General features: G+C 46.7%; 1 protein-coding gene across 2 annotated transcripts in view; it reads right to left on the reverse strand.

The window, feature by feature from the left end:
- Positions 1-2,268: 2,268 nt before the first annotated feature.
- The window catches only part of Sorl1 (sortilin related receptor 1), a 162,692-nt gene continuing 142,715 nt past the window's right edge, over positions 2,269-22,245 (reverse strand). The window contains exons 39-48 of one of the 2 annotated variants that reach the window (XM_026779339.1): positions 21,575-21,657; positions 20,458-20,554; positions 18,918-19,102; positions 16,506-16,625; positions 15,434-15,598; positions 13,333-13,507; positions 12,534-12,640; positions 10,232-10,419; positions 7,383-7,600; positions 2,269-6,290 (exon numbers count right to left, since the gene is read on the reverse strand). In XM_026779339.1, coding sequence (XP_026635140.1) covers positions 6,223-6,290; positions 7,383-7,600; positions 10,232-10,419; positions 12,534-12,640; positions 13,333-13,507; positions 15,434-15,598; positions 16,506-16,625; positions 18,918-19,102; positions 20,458-20,554; positions 21,575-21,657 — 1,406 coding nt within the window. In that variant the 3' untranslated portion in view covers positions 2,269-6,222. Of the gene's footprint in view, positions 6,291-7,382; positions 7,601-10,226; positions 10,420-12,533; positions 12,641-13,332; positions 13,508-15,433; positions 15,599-16,505; positions 16,626-18,917; positions 19,103-20,457; positions 20,555-21,574; positions 21,658-22,245 lie in introns of both variants that reach the window. The other variant, XM_005347141.3, reaches the window with a different exon arrangement.

Consider the following 22,245-nt stretch of genomic DNA (forward strand, 5'->3'; position numbering starts at 1 on the left):
GCATGTGGTCCACAGACATAAACACAGTCAAAACACCCCCCACATATAAAATTATACCTTAACAAAACTATCTAAGTAGATGGGCTACTTAATGTGTGAGAATGTCTAAATTGCCCCCAATAAGCTGTGCTGACTAGAACGCCCTTCTAAGAAAGTAACATTTTGGTCATATAATTCTAAGGCTCTTTGCCCTTCTATTATTGTTGGGGCTTTTGTCTTTAGCACTTCTTCCTGGTTTTAATTTGCTGTAGGCTCCTTGTGGGCGAGGGGCAGCACCACATGACCACACCAGGCCGATGAAGTCAGAATGGGCCGGGAGTAGAGATACATCCTAAGAGTCGGAGACACAGTGAATTTCTCCTCAGAATTAAGTTTGGGACTCGGTGCGTAGCAGGCGAGATAATCCAGAGAGGAAATGACTCCCGAGCCTGAAGTCTCCATTCTAACCCAGTGTGGATGTATTAATACCATCGACCATGTCATATTGGAGGGAGGAACTGGCTCAAAACCAAAATAGAGGAGACAGTCACAGGATCCCATCCCTGTCACTCATGGACTTGCGGTTTCAGGCCCCACTGGCAAGACCTTCCCAGAAGAAATGGCTACCAGAAGCTACAACCTGAAGGACCCAAATGGAGTGAAGTGACTCTTGGTGTAGTGTCAACGGCTTCTTGCTCTTTATTGGGCAACCATGGGTCAAGCTCAGGTCCTTCCGACTTCCTTTGTTCTTTTCTCCCCCGACCCCGTAAGTCATGACCTATTTATGACTGGGTTCCTAGGCAGCTCTCCCCTCAGTGGGAAGATACACTGATCTTGTGACTTTCTGTGACAGGTTTTCATGGCCAGTCATTAGCTAGACAGTGTGATGTTGCATGCCAGCCTTGTAAAATTGGTTAGGGTGTGTTTGGCCATAAGAGAAGAAGACATAAGCATGGTATGTAGGCTTGAAAACCCAAGTTTAGGCCACGACCAGATAAATTCACCCAGGTGACAGGATTCCCCTTGGGATTTCTTGGTACTTGTATTGAACGCTGTGCTCATTTTGACACTGAATGACAGCATAACACTTTTGGCACAGAATGAGAAACTGAGACCTAGGGTCAGAAGAACCTAATATTGAGGCTGGCTTTGCCATCCAGTCTGCTTTCCTCTACATCAGGGAGTCTCAACTTTCCAGATACTGCAGCTTTAATAGTTTTCTTATGTTGTGGTGACCCTCAACCATAAATTATTACTATTATCATTGATTTTTTTAGAGGTTTCTCTGTGTAGCCCTGGCTGGCCTGGACCTCACTCTGTAAACCAGGCTAATCGCAAACTCACAGAGATCCACCTGCCTCTGCCTCCCGAGTGCTGGGATTAAAAGAGTGTGCCACCACCGCCTGGCAAAATTCTTATTGCTACTTCATAACTCTAATTTGCTACCATTATGAACCATAATGCGTGGTGGTGGCACATGTCTTTAATCCCAGCATTGGGGAGGCAGAGGCAGGTAGAGGAATTTGAGGCCCACCAGCTCTATAGGGTGTTCCAGAACAGCAAAGGCTATACACAAAGAAACCCTGTCTCCTATCTCCTAAAACAAATCATAATGTAAATATCTGTATTTTCCAATGGTCTTAGGTGATCCCTGTTAAAAGGTTGTCTGACACCCCGCCACCACCTCAAAGGGGTCTCATCCCACAGATCAAGAACATCTGCAAAGAACATAGTTCTGTGTGCCTCTTTTTTTCTCAACCATGGGACTAAAACTACTTCAGACTTTTGCTTTGGCTCAAAGTCCAAACAAAAGCAAAGTGCTGGATGCTAAAATTTAGAAAGCAACCTGTCCCTGACCATAATTTATGTTCCTGGTCTAAATTTATGATGCTTGCACTCACTGGCCTTTGAGAGATAAGCACGACACTTCCCAGTTGGGCTCACTGTGTTTAGGAAGTGTTCTCAGGCACCTGGCTCCTCTGCGCCGCTGGGCTTTCTTCTCTCAGGTTAAAAAGTCACCTCCTTCACCAACTGTCCCATACATAGGTACGGTTCTCAGGGAGGCACCTGAGTCAACGCACCTTTGGAATTGTGTGTGCTTCAGGAACAGCCACCACCGCACCACCCCGCTCATCAGCCACCCCGCTCAGCAGCCACCGCACCGCCAGATGCTGTGTGTGCTCTTCGAGGACCCGCCATCCGAGACCAGCTCCTTAACAAAATTATCCCAGGTCTTAATGTTCTGTCTTCTATGACATAAACACCTTTTTCAAAGAGACAAGCCAGCTGCTGTTTGGAGACTGTGTTAGCCATCTTTATTGCACTCAACAGAACAAAGTAAGACACACACAGTGAATATTCAAATAGGGAGTGGTAGGTTGTTTTTTTTTAATGTTTTGTTTTCAATTCTTTTTAACTCAGTTAAATTTTTTTTATTCAGTGAAAAAAGTTGACACCAAGACAAAAAGATTATCTTAAAATTGTGCAACAATGTAGTAAAATCTTCAGCACAAACCAGTGACTTGGAAACCTAGCAAGGTGACCGAAGTTATAAATACCTAATTTTACTTTGGAGAGAAACAAGCACACAGTGTCTCACTTGAAATAAGAGCAGAACAGGCCTTTATTTTGCTGCAGATACTTCTGACTTTGCCTAAAGTGTCTAGTAAGTCTTAACAAGAGTCTTTAAATGAGGAGTGACATGGGATATCTGAGGGTGATAATGTTCCGCCTCGCCACTTGTGCTCAGCCCACTGAAGTTATTACACATGAAACTAACGCCCTTCTTGGGCTGTCGCGCGGCTCTGATGATTAAATTTATAATATGGCTGCTCGAAACAATATGGGCAGAAACACATGCAATTGATCCTCCCTCAGCCACGCTCAGTGGCGGTATTCCATCGGAGAATGCATTTCTCGTCTATCTACCACAGTGCACATCTCTTGCGACTTATCCCGTATCTTAGTCTTGCATAGGAAGTAGTCTTATATAAACTTAATGCCCTGGCTTTTATTACACAAAAGTTGTACCTGAAAAGCAGCACACACTCCAGTTAAGTAAAACATCACAGGAATGTTAAAATACAATCCCGACGAGAGGAAGCATCTGCAGAGGTTAGAGTAGATTCTTACGGCGGCAGTGGGGATGGAAGTGATATGTCTGAATTTCTCCTGAGGGGACCTCTCCTCTCCTCTGAAGGAAGAGAATTCTCAGGAACTCATCATGGCCCTCTTCATGGGACAGAGAACTAACCTATGAGATGGGGTTTGGGCCCAGGTATTTGTGCTGACCACTGAGGGCCATGTGAAGGCAGGATGTGCCAAAGAGACACTGGTGTTTACCTGTAAGGGGCTCAACACTACCACTGGTTTTCCTAGCTCCCTTCTAGACACCCAGGGTCTTCCTCCTGCCCTATAAGTTAGAGAGTGGCGTTTAATCTAGCAGGCCATCTATCTGGAGAGGAGAGACCATGCAAGTGACTGTCCCCTGCCAGCTTGTAATCATATCCAGTGATGCAATCAGGGATAACATCTGAAGAGCCATTCCTTTAACAGCCAGAGTGCCAGCCAACTGCCCAGCAGTAGGCCAAGCTCCCCAGCTTGCCAGGCATCAAGCCATGAGAGAGTCTCACCTGTCTGCTCAGGTGTGGCCCCTCTCCACAGACCTAGGAGGAACTCTCCTCTGTCACTGCATCCACACAGATCCATGTCCCACAAAGCTCAAAGAGTACTCAGTACAGGAAGGAAAAAAAATCACTTCCCACACAGTCCACAGGAAACCAAGTACCTGGTGTTCCAGTATATTCCATTCCTGGGAGGTGGGAACTTGCCAAGACTACACTTAGCTTAGTCCTAATTCCCTATTGTCACTCCAACCTCTGGACTCTTGCAGATAACGTGGATACATGAAAACCTCCACAGAGCTAAGCAGAGGGAAACAGGAGTGTGTGCTCGAAAGGTTCACAAAAATAGACAATTTACACATAGCTGCATCTATCCGGCTTAGTCTTCGGGACCTCAGCTCTGCTATTTATATAAAATAGTCTAGCCTTAAATGGCTACATGTTTTCAAACAGCACAGTGCATCTTCCGAGGAGAGGGGTGGCGGCGGGTCTGTACAGTACTATGGTTCAGCATCGGGAGGCCCTGGAGACAGGGCCTCGATGCCTGGCAACAGCGTCCGTTGCCTGCAGGAGACATATGCTCCGTGAAAAGGCTTGCCTGCAGAATAATAGACAATAGTGCCTCTGAGCCTTTTACACCAGCTCCTACAAATGCCACCAAAAACTTGGCAGGAAAAGAAAATGAGAAAATATACTTTCCTAGCAGTTCAATTCAATGGCTTGCCTCCCACCAGACTGTTAATCTTTCAGCTACTTAAAGACTTTATTTATGTGGAGGTGGTAGGGCTGGGGGAACATTGAGCAAAACTTGAAAGCAAGACAAGATAAAGCTGAAAAAATTCCAGTCTGGGGGGAAAATAGAGTGAAACAGGGTGAGAGGAAAGAGGAGGAAAAGGAGTTGTAAGACAATTGACTCCTTATTCCTGGCATTTGATACCAGGAACTGTGGTCACACAGTATGCTATGTATCTACAGGTCAAAATGCTCATTTAATAGACACAGATATTCTAAGAAAAAAAAATGGCTCTTGTTTTCCAAACAACCCTCGGGTAAATTGTGACTCTATTTCCACCAAAAAATGATACTTTGAGTTAAAAGAAGCCAGCATTTTTGTGAGGAGGGACACATTGCATGGAAGGGGAGACAGGTTTCACAACACTTGCATCTAGAAAACATGTGTTCAGAGGCAGAACTTTGGAATATTCACAAGGCTTGCTGCTTTTCCGCTGGGAGGGAGGAAATCCTCAGGGAGGTTGTTCATACAGCACAAGTCACGACATGCTGGACATCGTGCCTACACGCTGGACCAAAGGATGGGTTGAGGCCACAAAGAAGTCCACAGAACTTTCAAGTGGCCATGACATGAAACACAGGGTGTGGGGGATGAGTTTAGACACACATGGTATTTTACAGAGAAAGCAAATGAACAAATCTGCTGATGGAGAAGTCAAACATTTAGATCACCTCCATCCCTGGCAACACCTCCAACACTCTCTATGGATGGGTGGGGGCACAGGCTAGGGAAGCAGAGTTGGGGGTAGGGGGTGGGGGTGGGGATGCAGAGAAGGCACTGAACAAATTCAAAATGACTGCATATATCAGTATGGACTTTTGAGGACAATTCAGTGGCTTAAACCCAATATAAAGTTTTACATTTGAAATTCTTTGGTGGTGAGTAAAAGCAAAAGGAAAACTCAAATTAAAAATGGAGACATGGCATACTATATTTGCAATGCGTATCTATCATGGCACAGTTCTAGAACTTTCTCCCACAACCACAGTAATTTTGTTTTTCAAGTGACAATGATCCCAGTGTATAAGAAAGCAGTGTCAACACTTGGCAGCTTCCAGAGGTACACTTTGTACAGAGACATGCACAGTAAAAGCCCAAGGATTCCTAGAAGACAGGGGGTGTGGCTTGCAGGGCTTCCTAGGCTGTAGTTCAGTTGAACTGGAATCTAGGACTGACCCAGAATTCTCTCCTGACACAAGCAAACCCAGACGGGATTGCTCCTGCTCCCCACCCCCTACACTGATGGGCAAGGGGCCCTTAACACCTGGGGTTCCAGAAGACCACTAAAATATGGCCTTATACAGAGTCCCAATAAATTAACAAAGACAATAGAACAGGACCTTCTCCCACAAGACGCCCACACACTTATGTAAACTAAACCCAAACACAACGTAAAATCTGAGCAGTTTTCAAAGAGAAATGTGATTCTGCCCATCACTCTCTCTTGAAGTTTTTATTAAATACATTTCTGCGTCTTAGAAAAATATGAAGAATGGTCAATTTCATGAACCAAAATGATCTCACAGACTTAAAAGCATGCCCAGCAAGCACAGCTCTGTAAGATGACATCAATGTCAAATCAAAGCAATGTGGTCACTAAAATCAACCCGCTTTCAGGTTCACAGTTGACACTACAAAGTTTATCCATTCCTTTCTCTCCTTTTTTTTGTTGTTGTTTTGTTTTTTGTTGTTGTTGTGGTGGTGGTGGTTTTGGCCCATATAAAAATAACATATTGCAACTCAAAGTGCATCTTTTAAAATAAACCATCAACTATCTTTATCAAACAAAATATTTACACCATTTGGTTTCTAATGAGAAAAGCTCCTTCACGCTATCACCATGGGGACATCGTCTGAGAATCCAGTTATCATAGGAGCGTCTTCATCGTCCTCTCCTGAAGACAAAACAAGTCAGGCCTTGGTGAGTTCCCGAGTTTCATATAACCCCATATGCCACCACTCTGCCTATGCCCACTGCCTTAAAACAACCCCCAGCTAAACCAACACAAGTCCTGAACCCTAGCTTGGCTTTCTTATGCTCAAGGTCAGCTTCTTCCCTTCCCTAAGGGACCAAATTTAATAGTTACTTGAAGTAAAATCTGTAAGAAGGTGGATCTTATCTCCCACAGCTAGATGGGTGGTTGGTTTCTCCTACTTGGATTACCTGTCCTCTTTCTATTTCCAGTCTGAGCTCTTCTGAGCAGAGATTAATTGAAATGGCTTAAGAATTTTTAGGGCAGCTTCTTCCCAGACATCATGGCTGTCCCTTTGAGACTCCTGTTACTTGGCATTTAGTGACTACTGAATGGCACCGTAACAGGCCAACTAAAAGGAGCCACCAATTCATGTCCTTGCTGATTAGCAAAACCAAAATCAGAGAAGGCAAGGGAATACAGGTGATCTTATGATTACTCGGGAGGAAACCCTGCCCTTTAGAAAGAGAAAAGCAACAACTACTAATCTATAAGAGAAGGAAAGCCACAAACTCAGTCTGCTGACTTAACTAGCTCACTCAGTTTAAGGCTTGGAGTATGAGAAGACTTCTCATAGGGATCAACAGATTTCTCTTCCCCTTGCTGTGCCTCAGCCCAACATAGAGTAAGAAGAGGCTGCTCTGGCAATGGAAAGAGGTGTGGTTGGCTGAAGGGCCTCACACAGAAGCTGACTGGAGATGTGACCCTTTCATCGTGAAGCCCTCCAGAGGTCAGGTGAACATACTTGAGGATTGTTTTGAAACTCGGGGGGCATTCAAACCCAGGCCCTAACACTCTCTGTTCAAAGGGTACCTTCCAGTCCTCCCCAGTTAGGGGCCAGAACTACACACTTAAATAGAATGTACTATTCTGATTAAGGAACAAGAAAAAACAAAGAGCCCAGGCAGTGGGAACACAGGGGCGACGCCTGTCTTGGAAGGATGAGGTGGAAGAGTCTTCCCTGATCACATCCCTGACTTTCTAGGGTTCCCCCTGGTACCCCTGCCTACTTACCCAGGTCATCCCCAGAGGAGAAGATGGCCGAGCCCAGCCTGGAGCTGTAGTGGCTGTTGGCAAAAGCGGTAAAGCTGCTCTGTAGGCGGCGGTGCTTTGTGTACAGGATGGCAAAGCCGACACCCAGGCTCAGCAGGATCAGGAATAAGATAGGAACCACTACAGCGGCGACATCGGTAGACCTGGCAGCCTGGACCGCCGCTGTATCTCCACCTGCAAAAGCAACATTCCCTGCTAGGGAGCCTCCTCTACGTGAGGGCCAGAAGAAGATGGCTCAGGCAACTTCTCCAGACCCCAGGCACGCAATAAAATAGAAAAAAAAAAAAGAAGTCCAGAGTTTGCAAGGGTTCCAACACCCAGCTAGCTTTCCTTGTATAACATGTTCCGGCACATGTGTGAAGACTGATGTTTCCCAAGTACTTACCATGAGCCTGTAGACTGTGGTCCTTGCACATGCAAATACAGTAATTACATTAGACTCCTAATCACTGCCTTGTTGGTTATTTAGATAGTCTCTTAGAAGGGAGACCTTTGTTGGGACATCAACACTGATTTCATTAGCATTATTACTTAAGGCCGCTTGCTTGCCTACAGAAGAGGATGTGAAATCAGACCACTAATTAACGAGATTGCAATTATTTCCCCCTACTTGGCACCAAAGTCACTCCGCCGCTGCAATTACCTGAAGCTCCACAAATGAGATTCCTTTACTGAAACACTGACTAGACAGCTCACCAAGCTTTATGGTTTTCTCCCTCACTTTCACTTAAGTAAAAAAAGAGAAACAATCTTCCCATATACATCTGACATTTTTAAAAGCTCGTTACTAAGCCGCTTGGCTGTCTATATCTTGCGGAAGATGCTGCCTTCCCGTGGTCTTACACAAATGACGGCTTTAGAAGGCTACTGACAGAGAGGTCCTCACTGGGGCTCTGGAGAAAGGCCATCCCCCACCCTTCAACTCCACATCTGTTGGAGTTGGAGGCCATCATTTTGACAATGAGTAGAATTTTCACATTACAAACCTGGGGGCTAGTCTGCATTTGGGGGCAGGAAAAGGGAGTTTGGGAATCAGTTTTCAGCAAAGGAAGCAGCTATTTCTTTGCACATAGTTTCCACAGACCTTGGAGTTGCTCCCTGGTGTAGGGCAAGATGGCATAAGGAAGCTCCTGTCTCAGAGAGAGAAAGCATCATAGCTACCTGGGGATTCCAGCAGACGCAGGACTAATCAAAATGGACCAGCGAACAGTCATTTCTTGTAGGCACAATCTAGCAATTCAGTATGCATATCTCTAGTTAAATTTCTTTCATTTTCTGAACAGGAAAATAAAATATTTTCCAGCCTACCCCAATGGTGAGGTGGTAACTTAAAGAATTACTGCCTGGCTGGACTTCAGAGGGTGCAATACGCTTGATTCCCTGAAAGCAGCTGCCAGGGGCTTCACAACAGACAGTTTCTTCCACTGTGTATTCTACAGACTAATAACTGGTTTTGCTTAAAACCAGGGCTGATTAAGGAAAAAGCATATTATCAAGAGTTTTGCTGTTTGTTCTCTGTAGGACCTTCCCAGAGCCTTACCTATGCCACGACTCTCTAAAGGGAGGTAGAAGAAGAAAGTATTTATCCTCTGAGCAGTGGTTCTCAGCCTTCCTAACGCTGCAACCCTTTAACACAGTTCCTCATGTTGTGGTGACCCCCAGCCATACAATTCTTTTTTGTCACTACTTCAAAATTATACATTTGCTGCCATTATGAATCATCATGTAAATATTTTTGGAGATAGAGGTTTGCCAAAGGGGTCACAACCCACAGGTTGAGAACTACTACTCTAAAGAAACTGTTTATTCTGCACTGGCCCCATTACCCCCACAACCCACGAAGGCCCATAAGAGAACACATAACTGTAACCCTGCCTGTTTTTTGGCTAGAGCACTGTCCAACATTTGAAAGGTACCTACAAAATCTAATGGTAAGATATTTGTTGAAATCCTGGTCAAGCTACCACAATGCAAGTACATTCCTTATAAAGCAACAGTGTAGCCCAATCCTGGTATCTATCTATGTGTCCCAAAAATAGAGATCCCAGGTCATGACGAAGTGCGAGCTGTATATGGTGGAATGAGCTAATCACAGGAAGAAGTACAGGTCTATTTGTACGTTCAAGGCTCTGAGAAGTCCCATGAAAACCAACAAACAAAATTCTTGTTTGTCTAGCTTAACTGGATTTACTGAATCATGTAAGAAACTGACACATATTTCTGGGCTTGTCTGTGAGGGCCTTTTAGAGGAAACAGGTAAAGGGAAAGACCCACCTTCAATGTGGTGACCCATCCCCATGGCCTTGGGGCTTGATGTAATGGGGGAGCAGAAGGGGAGGGCTAACATTCTCCACTGCTGCTTCTTGATTGCTAATGCGGCTTAAGCAGCTGGCCCAGACTCCCGCTGCCTTGCCTTCTCCCCCAGGACAAGCTCTATCTCCTCGAACCGCCAGCCAAAATAAATCCCCCACTCTCAACTTGCTTCTTGTTATATATCTGGTCACAGAAACAAGGGAAGAAAAGGAACTAATAGACCTACTGAGTTTCCTAAATATGACCTCCTTCTTGTCCTTTCCCCAACTTTACACTCAATGTGGTACCCTGAAATCCCAGTTCTTTCTGTACTAAGCCACCACGAGAAGTCTTTATTAACTACATCAGTACCAAACTAAATTGGTACCTAAATGATTTCTTAGGCACACAGGCAGTACTTGAAATGTGTTTTGGAAAGACCATCAGAAAAACACCGCCTCCCTCTCCTTCCTTGGAACAGGAGAATGACAGGACAGCCATACAACAACTCACCTGAGCTCAGTTCGTCATACAGCAGCACGGCAGGCTCCCCACAGATCTGGCTGCCAAAGAGACAGCGTGCTTGGACCGTGAAGGTGTAATTATGACCCATCTTCAGGTTGGACACTTTAAAGAAATTGTCAGTAGTATTCCCTAGGTAAGCAGTGAGATTCAGAGCACTGTCAAACATGTGTATCTCATAGCCCTGCAAAAGAGCACATTATGGACTGTTCAGAGGTTTGAATAAAGGGCCTGATGGTTTCCGTTACTGGCCACAGTTATTGGTGAGTCCTGTTTTATGGATGCTAATATACTTTATACTTCTTGCTAGTTCTTCTGATTATGGGATTGATATATTAAACTCAGAAAACAGGACTTTCCCTGCTGACAACGTGCAGAAGAGGAACTGCAAGGTATGGCTGCAGGAGAACCATTTCAACCATTGCATACTCAAAGTTATAGGCAGTGCCTCAAAGAACCTGACACTTTAGTAATACTTCACAGTAAGGAATTTGACTAGTGACACCTCCTGGTGGCAGTGGGTGCAGGCAAGACCGGGGACCAGGCAATCGGAAAAGGGAACGTGCCTCCCTGGAACAGGCTGCTGGAAGACCACCTTCATTTACTTCCTGTCTCCTAGCTTTCTGGTTCTTTCAAGGCTGATCCCAGAGTCAGGCAGCCTGATGTTGACAGAGAAGCATTTAAGCAGGCTGAGGGCTCTATTCACAGGAGGACAGTACAAAACAATCCCTTCCCTCATTGCCTCAGGAAATCCCAGACTGTTGTGCTAGGAAACAGGCCAGACCCAAGATGCTGGCTAGGACCAGACTGGTGGCCAGCTTCTCTGCTGCCCTCCAGGGTTCCAGTGTCAAACTCTGTCCACATCCAAGCCCACCACACAATCAACCTCTTGGTTCCTACTGTACTGACATGTCTCTAATACTAAGCCAGGAGGAGGAGAGGAGGGCACGCTACACCCGTGCCGGCACCCTCCACTAGAAATGGAACATGACCTGCACTCTCAACCCATTTCAATGTTGAATCTGCTGCCCATTCAGGCTCTCCTAGTGGCAGCTGGCTGCCAAGTTGGGCTCCCCAACACCTGCCCGGCCTCACACCCCCTGCACTCCTTCTTACAAGCTATCTAGTGTAAATCCAATGTAGAACATCTGTAAACCGCATGAAGACACGAATTAACGATGCACACAACCATCAACCACCTATACTTTGTCTCAGCAGTCACCCTGTAAGGCATTTACGTTTCCTCTTTTTACCACGAAGCAGAGTACATACAATTATAATGCATTGCTTTCTCAAAGTAAAATCCTAGAAGAGCTAAATCAGGGAATGCGAACATTTCAATGTTTTCGATACGTATTATCAAAGAGCCTTCCAGAACTTTGAACCAATCTATATTCTCGGTGTCATTCCCGAGCTAGTTCTCACACTGGCATTACTGCCCCAAGGTTCTTTGCAGGCTTGATGTCTTTGTCATTAGCTTGCTAGGGTCTTTCGTTTCCTGCATGCAGCTGCCAGAATGCTTTACTGTTTAGTACCTTTCAACATTGGAGTATTCCTGGATAGACTCCATTTTCTTAAAGACATTCGCTGCATAGATACCACAGCTATGGCAACTGTGAGGAGTCCCGCAGAAGGTGAGGACTTTCAACGGGTACCTGAGCCTGGATCTCCATGACTTCCTGCTTACCCTGTTCTTCCAGGTAACCACAGCTGGATCATCACAGCCCTACTTTGCTTTCATGGGGACCAAGCCAGTTTCAATCAATCTCTTGGCTCTCACTCTCTTCCTTCCCCCCATGGTGTCAGAGTACTGGCCCACCAATAGCGAAACAAAGGTATTTTTTTTCATCAGCCAACCAAGTATCTTCATGTACTTCTTGCTCCTCCTAACCACTCTAGAGAAATGATGACAAGATACTAGATTGAGAGCGTGGCTCAGCTTCCTGGCACTATGGGACCACAGCCTTGCTGTCAAAGGGCCGGGCAAGGGTGGAGCACTTGGTTCCCATGCTGAGCACACTCCAGTTGCAGGGAGCACCACAAGTCTCCCGCCCATTTCCTTTCCAAGGACAAGTGCGTGGCTGTGGGTGCTGAGTGCAGAGATCTCGCACTGCGCGGGCAGCACAGACATCTCTCTAATCAGCAAATGGTCCTTTCGCTCTCGAGTTCACGCCCATGCCTGACGCTTTCCTTCCTTCCTTCTTCACGCTGTCTGCCAGCCTGCTGTTAAGGAACTCATGTCTAAAACAGTATGCCAACAAGAGTTCCAAAGTCACTGAAGACACACGAGGAACTTACCCGGGTTTCACTGAACTGCTTTTCCTTCAAGGCTAGGCTTTTCCAAAAGAGAAGAACGTGGTCGTTTTCTGTTATGATTTTTAAGGCGTCGGGTGCTGGCAGTGAAACTGAAAATGGAAGATTAGGCCACTTGCAGTTAGCACACACATATCACGCACCACCAGCCTAAATGGGCTTGTACCCCACTACTGCAACTGTTGACACCGCTTACTGCTATCTAGGCTGCTGAGTGAGTGACTCAGCATGGAACAGGAGCCTAGCCAACCTTCCAGCCAACAGCCTTATTATCGGTCTCCCTGCGTTCTATCTGCCCGATCAACAAGAGGGCCACTGTGATACCATCCAGGTCCTCGTTTTAAGGCCTGGCCTCACTGGGAAGTACTTTTGGGTTTCTTGACTCTCTTGAGCATTCCTCCTTTCCTCCCCTGGTCATGGCAGGACACACTAAGGGAGGGTAGTGTGAAAAGAGACTCAGAGAGAGTGGATATGGCTCAGTGGTAGAGTGCTTGCCTAGTATTCAACACACACTGAGTTCAAGCCCTCAAATTACAATATATGTCTTGGCCCTTCACAAAAGCCTAAGAACCCCCCACCCCCTGCCACACACACACACACACACACACACACACACACACACACACACACATTCCAGCCTTGGTCTGCTGTAGCACGGACAGAGAAGAACAATGCTTGTGGGTCCTACAAAGGTACTCCGGCCTTCCTCTGTGCCGAGGTCTGCAGCTACAAGGTTGGTTGCGTTGCTCAGTGTGTAGCAAGGCCTTTCTTACTCCCTACTGACCTGTGGTGATTTTTATGCTGGAATCCTTGCTCATGTTCCCCAGCTGGACAACAATATGGTATTTTCCACCAGGTTCCAGTTTGTTAAGGCTGTACTCTACAGTACTGTTACGAGACTTGACTTTGTAGCTCCTGTCGGTCTTCCTGATGAGATCTTTCACAGCAATTGCATAGAACTAAGACAGACAGAGGGAGGAAGGAGGATCTGAGTAGCAGCCGGATGCAAGGTCTTTTACTGAAATCAGCTATTGATTATGAACAGTACCTTATACAATGCAAATGCCCTTGTTTCAGTTGCTGTTCTATTGCTGTGAAGAGACACCGTGGTCAAGGCCACTTTTATGAAAGAAAGCATTTAATGGGAGCCTTGCTTACAGTTTCAGAGGTTAGTCCATTATCACCATGGCAGGGAGCATGGCTGTGTGCATGGCACTGGAGCACTAGCTGAGAGCTTTGCATCCTGATCCACAGAGAAAGAGAGAGCCTGGGGCTGAAGTGGCTTTCGACACCTCAAAGTTCACCTGCAGTTACATACTTCCTCCAACAAGGTCACACTTACTCCAATAAGGCTACACCTAATCCTTCTAATCCTTTCAAATGGTTCCACTCCCTGATGGTTGACCATTCAAACACATGAGACTATGGGGGTCATCTTTGTTCAAACCACCCTAGCCATGTTACAGTTAGCATACCACCTTGTTCAGGGAGTAATGACAAGAGACAATGTGTGTGCATGCTCCATACAGACACAATCCTTTTTCAGATGTGTTCAATGTGGTCAAATAAACAGAGATGGAACTCAGGCTCAGGGCTGACTTTTCTGAGCCTCACAGTCTGACTCATGCGCTTCAGAAAGTCTTTGAGGTAGCCAGGATCTATCTTATAATGAGTATACATTTCCAGAGCTGCAAACAAAAGTATTAGCTAGATAAAGGATGGGAAAGGAAGGGGAAGAAAAAAGGGAAGGGGGAGGAGAGGAGAAGAAAAGAGAGAAAGAGGAAACAGGGATGCAAAAAAGGGAAAGGAGGGAAAGAAAACTAGAGGAGGAAATCAAAATATTCTAGAAAAAGCCACATTAATCGTGACATCAGCAGCTAAGCTTCTGTCTCTCCATCATAACAACAGTTTCTAGACACTGACAGAGAGGACCATGGATGAAAATGCTCAGTCCCCATGACAACAATATCTGGACACTGATACTGACAGAAGGAAAACATGGATGAGGATGTTCAACATCCACAACAGTTTCTGGACACTGACAGAGAGGACCAAGGATAAAGATGCTCAACCCCCATGGCAGCAATTTCTGAACATTAATAGAGAGGACTATGGATGAAGATGCTCAACCCCCATGACAACCGTCTCTGCATACTGATATTGACAGAGGGACGACATGGATGAAGATGCTCAACCCCAGCTCTAAGGTACAAGCAGCCCCACCTGCTCTCTCCCAGGCTGCTGCTTATTTGGGAGTGTGGAAGGAAGGGGACACATTGGACAAACAGGAAACTCGAGCACCAGGGAGAACCTGAGAATCAGAGGTGTCTCAGCAGCTAAGAAGAAACCACATTGCTGAGGTGTAGGGGTGAGGGTCAAAGCAGTCCAGAACAAGGAAGAATGGGGTACTTCTAGGATCAATGGCCTATCCTATTTTTTCTAGAAAGGGATAGAAAACTCTGAAAGAGTCGAAATATAGATATTTTAGGCTTTGAGGGTCTTAGGATCTCAACCACAAAAAATTCTATCGCTAGTGGACAAAAACAGACATAGGCCATACATACACTGATGGGAGTGGCCCTGGTTCCAATTAAACATTGGTTTTTAAAAAATAATCCACAGGCTGGATTTGGCCAGCTGCACTCTGGTTAATGGAGGGGGTGAGGCTAGCTGAGGAAGGACAAAGAAATATGGTGTCGTGAACAATGGAGGAATGCCAACTCAGAAGGGGATCTGTCTTTGACCACCCAGAAATGGGGACAAGGCTTGCTGAGCTCAGCTAGTACCTGTGTCACTTGTCAGACTACCTGACCCCCTCCACTGCACTCCACTTCCCCAAAGCCGGCTAAGCACAAGCATGGTGGGCTGCATGCCTTTCCACTCACCAAGTCCTGGTCCGGAGAGTCGTAGGGCGATTCCCACTTGATGACCGCTGAGGTTTTGCCTACTTGGACTGCATGCAGGTGACGAGGTGGTAGCCTGCTGTCTGGGATCATCTTCACGACGACGTAGTCAGAAGATGGCCCTTGGTAAGGGATCAACACCCGGACCTAGGGGCCAAGCACAACACAGCAAAACAATACCTCACTGGCTCATGTAACCTCTGCCAAACTACTTTTCAATAAGCTAATGACACATGACCACAATTAAAATTCAGCTAGCACAAAATAAAATAAAATAGTTCCCTGCCTGACCAAGACTGTTTTTGTGTTGGGCTTCCGTCTAGAAATGCCCTAGACATATGTAAGCATAGACACATGATATATAAATACATACACACACATATGTGTATGTGATACATGTGTGTGTGTATGTGTGTGTGTGCAGCCTATCTTTTAAAAATCTTTTTCACACAACCATACTTCCCCTCATAAAAATTAATAATTTGGGATCAGATTTTTTTCCCTCATGGGTACACTTGGCACTGCCTTCTTTTGGACAGTTCTTTATTCTACTCCATAGATAAGCCATAATTTATGTTATCAATCTTTCCTTGAAAGATTTAGGTTATATCAAATCTTCTGTTCTCCCAAGTAATACTGGCCTAGATGCTACCCGCTACTTTTGTAGTTTGTTTGTTTTGGTCAACTTGATACAACCAGAGTCATCTGGGAGGAGAGAAGCTCAGTGGAGGAACTGCCTTCTTCATTTAACTTATAGGAAAGTCTGTGGGACATTTTCTTGATAGATGATTGATGTGGTAAGGCCCAGCCCATTGTGGGTGATGCACCCCAGGCAGGTGGTCCTGAGTTATATGAGAAAGCAGTCTAAGCTATCTGCCAAGTGAGTGTTCCACCCCTGAGTTGCATCTCGGAAACTGGTTGTGGGGACTTACAGAGAAGACGAATCTAGGTACCCAAGTCACCCATTCTACTGGAGTTGAGCTCAGGAGCCCCAACGCTTAAGAAACCTCCTTTAAATAGAGGCGCTTCTGTCTCCCTGGTGCAGAAAGCTTACCAGAAACAAATACTGCTCATCCTTGTTGACAATGACTGTCTTATTGTGGAGTGGAGTGGTTAAGCTCTTGGGGTTTCGGTAGAGGTCAAGGAAGGACGTGGCATAGAAAATGCCATAAACCTGGTAAAGGCAGAGAAGGGAAAAAGCCATCAGCTGATGGGTCAGTGCCCTCCTGTTTTGAAATTGCTGACTTGAGACCTTGGAAGTGCTCCTAAAGCACCCGGAGACATCTTCCTTCATCCTTCATTGTGGTGATCGTGCTTTGGAACAGGAGTGCCGTGTGTGTGTGTGTGTGTGTGTGTGTGTGTGTGTGTACACGTGTGTGTGTGTACACGTGTGTGTGTGTACACGTGTGTGTACACGTGTGTGTGTACACGTGTATGTGTGTACACGTGTGTGCACACCTGCAAAGGAGAGCATGAGCAGCTCCTGTTTGCACAGGGCTTCTTCTTGGGGAAGGATGGACAGGGAAGGAAAAAAGGAAAACTCTGCCATGAGAGCAAAAGAGAAGCACTGGCTGCCATTCCAAGCACTGTATAAAGGGTCAGGGGAAAGAGGGCTTACAGAAGAAGGGTGACATTACACAAGCAGTGACAGGGAGCCGAACTGTGACTGAGGGGTCAGCAGCTGTGGTCGGAACTGTCAAGTGAGTGTGGGAATCTCACCAGCTGTGGAATGGACACAGGTGCGGCCAGCTTCGACCTCCCAGCTTTCCTTTAGTGGAAGAAGTCTACATTCCCTACCACCATGGAAGCTGGAAGAGCCAATAACAAGGTGTTGGCCAATGAGATGCCAGCAGGTATCAGTCAATGAGATGTAAACAGAAGCGCCCAGTGGGATGGCCCAGCAGGCTCTTTTAAAAGCAGGACAGTCTATCTTCCTGCCCTCCTGCAGCCTGGCATTCAGACAATAACTGCAGCTCCAGCAGGATGTCCGCCCAGAAGATGACCTTAAAGACGCACACCACTGGCTAGAGATGGCAAGGCCTGTGTCCTCTCCAGGGTGAACGTGTGTTGCTGCAATAGAGGAGGCCCTGGACTTCACTTGGCCAAGGGTCTGTTTAAAGCACGGTCTATGGGTCCATGTAGGACGCTGAGGGGATCTCAAACCAGGGAAGTGGACTAAGCATCCAGCAAGGAATGGCAGCGGAGTGAGTTCATATGGGAAGGAACAAGCTGGAGAAGATAAAGAAGGATGAGAATACTTCCTCCCTGGAGTATATGTGCAGGAGGCCAGGTATCTGCAGAAAAAGGCTCCACATCTGCAGGCACCCTGGGCAAAGAGAGGGGGCTGCCTGGGGATGTCAATGTCCCAGCAACAGCATCGCTTCCTGTAACTCTGCTCAGAAGACGGTCTGGAGAGGAGGAGTCTGGACAACAAAAGGGGAAAGTGGCCTCCCAGGGGCCAGTTAACCGGGAAGAGGTGGGAAGAGAGACATTGAGGGGATCCAAGGTGGGAAAGCAAATGCATATGGGATGCAAGACAGGAACAAGGGAGTCACAAGGCTCAAATGGAGCCTTGGTCCCAATAGGAGCTTGGTGCTCAGAAGTAAGATTATCTCGGGCGCAGTCCGTGGTACATGGGGTGGGGTCGCTAGTGGGATAGAGTCGCCAGTGATGAGAAAGGGCTCCCAGAGCCCAAGGGAGTCAGGAGATTAGAAGAGGCCCCTCACGATGGTGAAGAAGCCGACCATGAGTGCTGCCAGGGTACTCAGTGAAGAGACAGGAGCAGGTGACGGCCACCCACTTTGGGCCTCATTTGACTCATCACATATGAACGCTGGCTGTGTGTGACCAGCGAAGGCACAGGCCACGGCGCGGCAGAAGCAAGGCTGCTTCTCCAGACTGGCACGCAAAGAGAAGCTCTAGCACTGTATGATGCTCTACTGTTCCGCAGACTCCACCTTTCTCTGGAGGACCGCTTGGCGGGACAGGTGCGCCTGAGTCAAGTTGAGCCTATTGGTAATCAAGTCTCCTTGTGGGTCTGTGTACTTTCCTTCAAGGTCAAAGGGAGTGCTAAAGAGGGCTCGGGCTTTTGTCTCTGTCTCTTGCTCAGCATCACATTGTGGAGAGTGCAAAAGAATAGAACTATATTAAATTTAAAAATTCAATCAAGCTCACCACCCAGAATGAGTTCCTTATCGCGTGAATCCAGCACTCCACACACATGGTCTACAATGACAAACATCGGGGAGCTATCTCTGAGGCCAGCAGAGCGAGGTCAGGAATGCAGGGGCTGGCTGGGATGCCAGGTCCCTTCAGAAAGTAATCTTGAGCTGGTGGGTGACTTGTGTTTGGGGAAAGCAAAGACGCAAAAGCAGCAACAGGAAAGAAAGAAAGTCCCATGGCTGTCCAGGGGATTATATTTCGGGAGGTCCAGACTACCTTGGGATGGTTGTTCTTGTCCACTTACCACATTCTTGGGGCCGGTCCACACACACTCCACCGCAGTCTGGTTGATGGCCTTGGCTTTGAGACTCGGAGCAGGTGGACGGATGCCTCTGGTCAAGACATGCTCAAACGCCAGAGGACTATCCCCCAAGTCTGTCTTGGCCCAGGCAGTAATCTCATAGGACGTGTGAGCTGTCAGATTGCTAACTGTGAAAAGAAGGAAAGAGAATGCCAGGGATGTGTATATGTGAGGTGTGTGTGTGTGTGTGTGTGTGTGTGTGTGTGTGTATGTCTGTGAGTGTGTGTGTGTGTGTGTGTGTGTGTGTGTGTGTGTGTGTGTGTGTGATGTATGGGGAGGTAATGGTCGAGAATTTGTTTGGGTTTACACACCGTACTTTTCTTTTTTTTTTTTTTTCCGAGACAGGGTTTCTCTGTAGCTTTGGTGCCTGTCCTGGAACTAACTCTTGTAGACCAGGCTGGCCTCGAACTCACAGGGATCCTCTTGCCTCTGCCTCCCAAGTGCTGGGATTAAAGGCGTGCGCCACCACCGCCCGGCCCACACCGTACTTTTCAATAGTTTGCAAATTCATTTAATATTTTCCTGGTATAGCACATGTAACTCTTAGAGACTGGGTAACTTCTAAAGCTGACTGTGTGGAAGTACAATTGGCAAAACAGTCCTGCAGTCACAACCTGAGTTATATGGCATATGAAAAAAGAGGGCTATGGCCTAGTCCAGTTGCAGAGAGTTTCCTCGCATGCACAAGGCCCAGGGTTCAATCCCCAGCATGGACAAAAGGGAACAATAATAAAAGATGATGATGACAGTGACGACGGCAACACACCTGGGCTTTCTGTTTCCTAAGACTACCTAGAGACTGAAACAATGACAGACTGTTCTTTTCAAACCGGCCAGAGGGCGAGGAAAGGAGGATGCTCCCAAGCCACTCACAGCACTCACAAGCAGCTCTTGCCATTGAGGGTTTTCCTCTTAGAAATACATTAGCATCTTCCCATGAGACCATCTTCAAATAAAAGAATTGTAATGGAGCTCAGTATTTGCACAGACCTAACTGAGGACTGGACCACCTCCTCTTTTCATCTGTTTGCTCTTCTGTGCAGTTGACAGATCTCTCCTGAATGCCAATACACACCAGGCCTCGTCCTACCTCTTATTAGCTGAAGGAGGGAAAAACTAGAAAGAACGCAGGTAATGGAATCTGGACGGATTCCTACATAGGGCAAAATCATTCCAGGAGTTAAACCGACTCCTTACGGTTCCTCCACCCCTCTTACCCCAGCTTCCTTTGAGGGTCACTGGGTTCAGAAGGAGGTTCAAGGAGCCAGCAAGCTAACACTCTCTGCCTGGAGTTAGGAGGATGTAGACAACATCCTCAAAGGGCAAGGACTGTCCATGTACAACCACCCCTAGAAAGGACCCCGCTCATTCCCAGTCTCCCATCCCCGCCCTAAACACAATCTCTGCCCCCAGGAAGGCACTGATCTGACTCTCTGCCCATCCCGCTTATAGACCAGCGACCAGCGCAGGTCCAAGGTGTTACCTTTGTGTGACAATGAGCTTCCTTGGAAATTCAAGGTTTTCTTCTCTTGTTTGTGGGCATCAAATGACCAGAAAAGGTTCACCACATAGCCATTGACCTGCCAAGAACCAGGAAGCATGTGACATGATCAGTTGACACAGTCAGGGGACACGCCTATACACCAGGCAGAGATGGTCTCGTTCACTGTCTCCTCGTCTCTTTGAATGGACAGTGTTTCTTCTGATTTTTCATCAGCTTTTGTTTGTGTGGCCATTAAATACATTTAGTTATTTATAGTAAGGGGCAGGTAAGAGGAACACCTCAGCTCAGGCTGTCCTCTTAGTCAAGGCCAAGAGGTCAGCACTACCTTCTCCGAGAGTTCTCCATTAACAAAGATTTTGAGCTAAAAACCGTCACATGTGGGACAGCAAGAAAGAAAATGCCTTCATGACCAACGTTATCAACAAAGGTCCACACTAAGTCACCTCTTCTATTGCTCCTCTTTGAAGCTGAGAACACAGTATTACATGCACTTAAGTGAATGCCACAATGACCCTGAAGACCCATCCTGCCACAACATCACAGATGGAAAGGGATGGGATGAGAAACCAGAAGATGGAAAACAAAATTATGGAAGTGGATTTCAATTTGAAAGAACACAGGGACAGATAAGCGGGCTATGCAGACAGGGGCTCAGAGGGACCCACGGTGGAAGACGAGGAGTGACTGGGTGGACATAAGAGATACACAGCAGATGGGTTTCCGAGGCATCTGATTCTCCCAAGAAGCTCGCTCTACCACAATGGGAACTTCTACATTAGCCCTGAGTACCAGGAAATCCAATAAAGCTGAAAATTACAGGGCACACATATTCTGTTCACACCAAGTCTTTCTGTGCACTGGAGCTGTGAACCATTTAATTATATGGTTAAAGAAGAAAGGCACCAGGCTGAGGCGGAATAATTACATGTGGAGACTCGAGTTGTTCCTCGTGGGGGAAAGGAAACAACCCGGGTCTGGTATTTCAGCTCTACTAGAGCAGGCCCTTCATTGCTCCTAATCTCCCTGCCCTAGGATACATGAGTTCCCACACAAAAGAGAGCCCCACCCAGCTGCCAGGCTGAGAACTCCTCGTTACCTTGATGTCACCGTTCATGGTTAGGGTAAAGCTCAGAGAATTTTCATCGTAGCTGTCAATGCGGATATTCGGGGCTTGGATCACTGAAAAGAAAACGGAGTCAAAGAGAAACCAACACCGTGGAAAGTGAGGAAGGCGGGACCTCACAGCTTTCATCTCAATGTGGCTTTTCAGCCAGGTAACAAAGGGCACAGCGACAGCCTTAATGCAGCCATCTCTTCTACCACCGTTTCCCTGACCGAGGCCGGACTCACACGGTCTTGGAGAGCTGGTCAGTTGGCCTGGCAATGAGGTTGAACAGAAACATTCCACTGTGCCAATGTCCCCACATGGCCCAGCTTCGGCCTGGCTCTTGAAGAGTCAGGATCCCTGTGAACAATGTCTTTATGAGGAAGAACAAAGTTCCAGCTTCCTCGTGACCAACTGAAGGACAGGACTTCTTGAAAGAAAAACTAAGTTGAAAATGTGTGTGCTGTGGGAAGTTAGGTGGCTTCTGGAATTCGGCAAATGGAGTTCTTGATTCCTAACACCTGATAACTGTCAAACCAGGAGCAAGTCTCTTATGGTCATGGCACTTGGAGTAGGAAAGGTAAGGGCCAACCAAGCGCACAACTACTGTTCCCTTCCTTTCCTTTCCAGAAGAGTCTTGCTTAAAGGGCAATGAGTACATT

This window comes from Microtus ochrogaster, chromosome 5, assembly GCF_000317375.1.
Source record: "Microtus ochrogaster isolate Prairie Vole_2 chromosome 5, MicOch1.0, whole genome shotgun sequence".
Classification (NCBI taxonomy): Eukaryota; Metazoa; Chordata; class Mammalia; order Rodentia; family Cricetidae; genus Microtus; species Microtus ochrogaster.